The sequence below is a fragment of the Amphiprion ocellaris genome, chromosome 5, assembly GCF_022539595.1.
Source record: "Amphiprion ocellaris isolate individual 3 ecotype Okinawa chromosome 5, ASM2253959v1, whole genome shotgun sequence".
NCBI classification, from domain to species: Eukaryota; Metazoa; Chordata; class Actinopteri; family Pomacentridae; genus Amphiprion; species Amphiprion ocellaris.
The window spans coordinates 19,524,510-19,531,999 of NC_072770.1; the positions used below are offsets into that span (position 1 = coordinate 19,524,510).

The 7,490-nt window shown below is 45.1% G+C and overlaps 1 protein-coding gene across 10 annotated transcripts in view; it reads left to right on the plus strand.

Annotated features, from left to right (window-relative positions):
• Positions 1-6,749, plus strand: part of magi1b (membrane associated guanylate kinase, WW and PDZ domain containing 1b) — a 153,130-nt gene extending 146,381 nt beyond the window's left edge. For 7 of the 10 annotated variants that reach the window (XM_023295624.3, XM_023295639.3, XM_023295627.3 and 4 more), the window contains 2 exons: positions 1,252-1,390; positions 4,718-6,749. In XM_023295624.3, the coding sequence (XP_023151392.2) occupies positions 1,252-1,390; positions 4,718-5,931 (1,353 nt within the window). In that variant the 3' untranslated portion in view covers positions 5,932-6,749. Of the gene's footprint in view, positions 1-1,251; positions 3,019-3,155; positions 3,236-4,717 lie in introns of those variants that run through there. The other 3 variants (XM_055010499.1, XM_023295660.3, XM_023295653.3) reach the window with 2 other exon arrangements.
• Positions 6,750-7,490: the final 741 nt, after the last annotated feature.

Consider the following 7,490-nt stretch of genomic DNA (forward strand, 5'->3'; position numbering starts at 1 on the left):
AGAAATGGACACCCAGTTTTCCCATGTTCCATGTAAAGATCATATCTTGAATAAGATCAAAACCAGGATTAGACTACTAATGTGTATGTGAACCCACTCAGAAACTAATACCGGTATAACATTATGTATCAGTATAATTACTTGTGCAAATCGTACCCCTCTACTGCTAGCTATGCTTCCCTGAACACACTTACAGTCACATCCAGGCTTGGCCACATGAATGGCTGATAGTGTGAGCCCAATGTTAAAACACACCAACACTGCAGAGTCAGTGAGCATGACCACTGACAGAATATATACATTTTAATTAATTAACATTTCACTAGGAGCTTGTAAAGTAGCATTCATACATGCCACAGAAGCCGTCAAGAAACTTTAACCTTTTAATTTGATTGATTGCACACAACCAGCAGCACTTCCCCTGGGCTCCCTGATTGAATATACAGTGCAGGGGCTCAGGGATTCCTTCCTGGGTGTTTGCATGTGACACATGTTAGATGGATAGTGCATGAAAGTGAGATTTAAGGGATTTTTTCTCCCCCATATATATTAATATGCTACAGTTAGGAAGTGTGTGGGCGTGCATGCATTAACACGTTCGTATATGAACATATGAATACAGCCGTTTGTGGTTGTGCACCTTATTAGCAGAGATATTAATAGCAGCAGCTGTGTGAGGCAGAAAAAGGTGTCAGTGAGAAATCCATATTCTGCCAGAGAAGTATTCCCTTGGTGCAGACAGCACTGACAGATAACCTGAGGAGTGGATTCAAAGAATCAGGAAGCAAAAAGTGTTTCTTCTGGTTGCTGTTTTCCCTCTATTTCTCTCTCTCTTTCTCTCTCTGTATCTTTCTCTCTTTCTCATTTCCCGCTCCTCGTCACAGTTGCTGCATTTTGATGCAATTTGCTCTCTGTAATTTCTTGATTTAGAAAAAGAATTACTTTTGTGCAGTTTACCATTCAGTAAATTTGATATGTAACTTGTCCCTGATCTGTCCACCCTTCCCTTCCTCTGTCACTGTGTCCCTTTGAACCTCTGTGCTTCTCATCTTTCCTCATGTACATTGTTCCCCACTGTCACTTGCTCTTCACATTCTGTCTTGCTCTGCTGTCTCCTCTCCTCTTCCTGGCTCTCGCTGTCTCTCTTCTTTCCTTCTGATTCAACTCTTCTCCCTTCCATCTTCCCCTGTCACTGTGCGTCTCTTCCCCCACCTTTTGCACTTCCTCCCTCGTCTTCATCCTCCACTTTAGGTCGGGGATGAAATCTTGGAGATCAACGGCGAGAGCACCAAGGGCATGAAGCACGCGCGAGCCATCGAGCTCATCAAGAATGGAGGCCGACGCGCCCATCTGGTGCTCAAGAGGGGTGACGGCTCTGTGCCTGAATATGGTGGGTCAATCTACGAAAACATTCCCTTCTCCCCCATCTTCACGCCCTGAACCAGGGGACGCCCAGCGGACGGTGGTGGGTCGAAAGGGGGAAAAAGAACTCAATCACCCTCCCATTGCCCTTCACCCATCCCTGGGACAAATCTACCAGGGAGGGGAGAGAAGTGGGGGGAGTTGCTTGGTCTTGGGGGTCTTCTTTATGGTGGAGGTGTCTCCTGGGCTTTTGGGATTTTCGGGAGGGGGAGCAGGGGTGGAGGTTGCTCCTGTGGGTGCCGTTGCCCTCCTGCTGTCACCTGCTCTCAGTTTCCATGTCATCCCGTTGTCACTTTTCACCTTCTGGCCACTTGAGCAAATGCACTCTGCTGGGACTTTACAGGAAGGTGGTGGATCTGATGTCATTGCTACTCGGAAACTGTTTACAGGGTTTGAATGACCAGAGTAGTGAAAAATCAATGTTTCTTGTGGGTAGGAAGTAATATTGATGGCTCCAGTTCCTCATTAAACACTAATTTAGTATTACGAGGAAGCATCCCATGATAGAATGGGACCTCTCACAGCTTTGGTTAGGATGTGACACAAACATATTTATGATATTTATTGAAGGTGAATGTAAGCTACTGAACTCTTAAAGGTTTTAAGTGAGAACTGTATTGAGAAGAAAAGGCAGTCGCCATTTTCAAAAGAAAATCTCACTATACTGTGTTTGCCATTACTCACTCATCCATGGATTTCTTTATTTTTTTTTGCACCCACTGTTAGTCATTGAAAAGCTGTGAAGATAGGAACGCCACCCATCCCCATTTAAAAAGAACATGAGTTGTTCCAATTATATAAACATTTTGTACAGTGATGAAAAGAATAGAGGCATTTTTACAAGTATTTTTGTTCAGTGTACAGAGCCATGAATCAAAGCCACATATTAATGGATAAAAGTCTATTGCTGCATGAACTTGTCAAAAGTGTAAATTGGATTTTTTTCCCCCTTCTATTGTCTATTTTCCATAATATTTATGGAACATTTCTTTTTTTTTATCGTATTGACTGGTTTTGATTGGTAGTCACGAGTCATTTTAAATGTTTTCTTTTGTTGCTTTTTTTGAGTGCAGATACATTTGCCTGTCTTGAAAAGTTCATCAATGTAAGTTTATTTTTTTGCGCTAAGAATGTGCTGTCTTAACCTGCACCGATATGACATCATGTGAACTTGTATATTTTGGATCATTGTTTGTACTTTTTAGTTGACACAACCTTTAACAGTCTTGCCAGTATTTCTTTTGATTTCTGTCAGCAATGTAAAACTGCTTCATTTGCTGTTGTGGGTGTGCCAGTCTCACTGTCTTTATTTCTTTTTGGATTTGGTTTTTCTGCTGCTTCTGTGTCCACATGTCTAGGCGTGTGTGTGTGTGTGTGTGTGTGTGTGTGTGTGTGTGTGTGTGTGTGTGTGTGTGTGTGTGTGTGTGTGTGTGGGTATGGGTGTGTGTGGGTTACTGTGTGTGCACGCTTGTTTCCAGGACTTTTCTCTGTAACTGATGGTTTCCACTGAAGGGTTTGGGCAACTTCCTGGACTGTCTCTTTATTCTGAATGACTCAATGATCAAATAAACACATTTTTTTTCATTTAAGAATCAACACAGACAGTAATTCTCTTTTTCTTGCTTCAAGTTGGTTCCAAGCGATCTAAACTACTGTGCTCTTCTCTTTTCTTTCCTGTTTTTTGTGCATCTTCCCTTCTTCCTCTATTGCGCTGGGCTCTTGTCTTCCTTCAGGGATGGTCGCTCCCCATCTCACTGCATGTATGAGAAATGACAAGATGGGGGAGGCCTCTGTCCTCCAAAATCAGACCACGGTTTGTAACTGTCCTGCCCTGTCGTCTGACTCTCCCTCCCACCTCCTGTCTTTCTCTCTCTCTGTCTCTTTTTCTTTCTCCATCTTGATGTGCGTTGTGTGGAATCAGCTCACCCGTGGTCTTACTTCATACATACAGATCCATTCACCCAAACGCATTGCCAGTGTCGCCGCTGCCGAAGTCGTTGCTTTGGATACATCATGCACATGTTTGTACTAGTTGCATTTGACCTCTTGGTGACAAGTCCAGAGATGAAATTTTTGTTAGATTTGCTCACTACTTACGAAGACAACAGAACATCTTTGTTATTTTCTGCTGCAGTTTTTTCTCTGCAATTTGTAGTCTTTCCTTGATATGTAGATACACACAGATAGTACTGGGTAAAACAGTTAGTTTTTACAATTCCTGATAAATAAAACATTGTGGTGGCTGCTTTTGTAGACGATCTTACAGTGTGTGAAATACGCAGTGGCTTTTTTTGTGGTCTAAAATACAGCACTTGATTCGTGGTAAGAATGCCTCTGACTCTGGTTGACTCAATTGGCTTAAATTTTTTGTTAAATCCAGTCTTTTCTCAAAAGCATGTTCTTTTATTTTATTGCGGTTGGCATTGAGAAGAAATTTTAAAAATTTCCTGATGTTTGAGCTAAATTGAGTAAAGTATGTCTTGTGGTGCCACACAACACTGGTGATAGCTAAATGTATGCAGATTCCCCAATTGTCCCCGAACATTTCACAAATCAATCAACAATTCAAGGGCATTCATGTCTTATTAAGTAGAGTTAAGCTCTTGTTGGCTCCGCTGTAGTTCGCACACTGCAATATAGTGAGACTGAAGTTGTCAAATTCCTTAAGGTAGGCTGTTGTAAATGGTAAATGGTTGTACAACTGTGCAGAGCATTTAAGTCCCTGTCTTAGTAAAATGCCACCCAAACCACACCCACTGTAACTAGAGTACATTTACAGCAGTTGCTAGTTTTTGGATCTCATCTTGAGCATTTAATTTCCTTTCGAGATAAACAAAGTGTCTAAGGCATCATGACAGCGCATGAAAGAGCATGGCTAATCAGTACAATCAAGCAACATCATCGATATGCAGCACGTTGGTACTGACTGTATCCAGCCGCCGGTTCAGCCACCCAACCAGCCAAGTCCCATTCTCGGTCAGAAGGGTGGCCCCAGGTAGATCAATGAACAGGTTTGTTTTGGATGACAAGTCTCTTCAACAAATGGCTGCTTCACCACTGTGTCACTACGTTTTATTCTGTGTAAGCTACTCTGTTTTACCATTGGCTGTTGCTGTGCCATCTACCAACTTAGCCATCTTTGCTGACATTAACATCTGAATGGCTTCCATTAGAAATGTTCTCAGCTTCATGTCTGAGTGGTTCAGCATGGTAAATGTGAAAGCAGATAGACTTTTCGAGCCTAGATGCATGTTTGATCCCCCTGCCCTCGTCTGTATGTCACACTTTGTTGCAGACGGCAGCCCCAACGACGGCAGCAGCGCAGCCAACCCAGCCTCAGGGTTACAAAACGCTGCGGAAGTGAGCACCCTGCCCCCAACCAACGCACCATCAGAGTCAAGCTACCCACCAGAACCTCACCAACCATCCCGGAGCAAGCAGGAACCGAGCCGCCACTCTAAAGGCACTGGCAAGCACCATCATTCCAAACACCGCCACCACTCCCCCCACAAGAAAACCAGCAAGGGGAGAAAATCCACGGGGAAGAGTGCGTTCAAGCCGCACAAGAAGAAGGATGACAAGGGGCGTGACGGCCACCGCCACCATTCTAGCGGGAACCACCGTAGCCGCCATCGCTCACCTGATAAGGGGCAAAGTCGGTCACGTAGTGCAGAAAACACCCTGGATGGCCGACACGGGGGGCACCGCCACCGTGGTCGTTCCCCAGACAGGCAACATGGTCACCACTCCCCCTCTCACCATCGCCACCGCTCGCCTCACCGCCACAGGTCCCCCCACCGCTCCCGCCATCACTCCCCCACCAGGCGCCACGCCCGCTCCTCAGACCCCTACCGCCAGTATGGCTCTCCAGCGAGACAGAGCCGCGGCAACGAGAAGCCCAGTGGAAACGAGGCTGTACTGAATGAGCCAGCCAAGTCTCCCGAACCCAGCCTCCCTTTTGAGGACAGCATCCTGCGTGAGCCCCCGGCCCTGGACCGCCTGAACAGGGAGGCCACGCTTCCAACTTTGCGCAGGGAGGACCGCCTGTTTGAGGACGACAGCCTGCTGATGAGAGCCTCCTCTATGGAGAGGGCCTACAGGGGGGACACCCTGCTGAAGGACGTGACATCCCGCGGCCTGAGAGACGCCTACAAAGACACCAACTTGCCCAGAGTGCGCACCCCTGACTCGGATTCAGCCTACAAGCGGTATAGCTCGCTGCTGAGGGGGCGATCACCTGAGAGGATGGAGAGAGATGGGCGCTACGCCAGCCGAGGTAGCTCCCCTGAGCCTCAGTACCGAGCCCGCAGCCTGGGACGAGACATCTCCCCGATCAGGAGCTCCAGAAGGGACGACTCAGAGGATGAAGAGGATGATGACAATTTCATAGCGGCTAAGGTTAGAGAGTACTACAGCACAGTCCAGACCAACACCAGTCGCTCATCCAAGCCCGTGCTCCCTGAGCCCAAGAAGACCTACAAGGAGAATCCCAAAGACCTGAGCATCTGATTGGACAGCTGTCAGCCAATCACAGAAACCACCCACAGAACACCTCAAGTACTCAGTCCCATTAACCACTTGGTTCTACAGAAATGCACCCACTTGTGTACAACATGCTCACACTCACACTCACACACACACACACACACACACACACACCAGACAACTGATATGCACTCACACACACATTATATAACAATGTTGAGTTACTAACAAGACAGTGATTCCAAAATGACTTTTGAAAGCATTTCTTTCTTTCTTTTTTATTGTATGTTTTATTTTCCCTTTTTTTCTCTTGTTTTTGTTTAAGCATTCTACATTTACAGTAACTCTGACTTTTCCAGAAAATGTAAAACCATAAAAAACAATGATGTGCCTAACAGTTCCATTAACAAGCAACATTTTCTTTTTGATTTGATATGTGGCGGGCATTTTGTTGCCCCACTGTCAGATGATGAAATGTATGTACTTTTCCACAAGGATCCCATGGAAGTACCGCGCACCTCGACCGCCGTAACTGGTGCTCACGATGATGCTGTGCATGTCTCTACCGGTTTCAATGTCTCTTTCTCTTTCTGTCTCTCTCTCACTCTCCTGCCTTTGTTCTCTCTCTCTTTCTGTCTCTGTCTCTCTCTCTCCTCCCAGTGCCACTGTTTTTTAGACATTTGACCAGACTATAGCACAAGCCTGCATTTGTTTGTATATTTTTGACAGTTTGCAGTATGTGTACATTCAGAGGTGATCATTTTAAATGAATGAAGGGAAAATTAAAAGTTAAACTATGATGATGATGATGTTAAAATAAAATAATATATTCAACAAATGAACACGTGTGTGGTTGTTTTGGCTCTCTTCTTTGTTATCACCACCATTAGAATCATTTTGGGTTTGACTGTGAGCCACCGAAGTTCCTCGCTGGTTTAAGAGTACAAAAATAGAACGAAAGTGTCATAACAAGGCTGATATCGTGTGGCAGGTAGAAAGGTGTATCCAGACTGTTTGTATAGCTCTAATCATTTGGACAAACAAAAGACGAAATAGTGAGCAGGCTAACATGCTTATCTCAAGCCTCCAAAAAAAAGTGTGTGTGGAAATAAAAGGCTTTGAAGAAAAGTAAAGCAAAGAGCTTTCATCCTTTCACAACATCAAAGCCTGGATAGGACAGTCTTAAAAACGTTCCTTCACTCCTCCTGGCTGCTTACTTTGATTTGTGCCTTTTCTATGCCCTCTTTCTGCCTTCGCCCTCCACGCTCCTTCCCTTCTCCACCTTCCTCCTCCTCCTCCTGCATCCACACTCTTTTCTGAAAGATATTTTCGTCTGATAGGGAACAAGCAGCAGGAAAGCTGCATCCCTATTTCAGGACAGTGACAGCAGTAGGTGGATGACACCAGGGAGGGCTGTTTTTTTTTCCCTTCACTCCCGGAAACAACGATAGATGAGTGACGAACAGCAGAGAACACAGAGTGGACACTGCTGCTGACCGGTGAATACCAATGCGGATTTATTTCTGCAGAAAACGAAATAATTTCCATCACAAAATTGGTGTTATCCAGAGAGATACATGAAA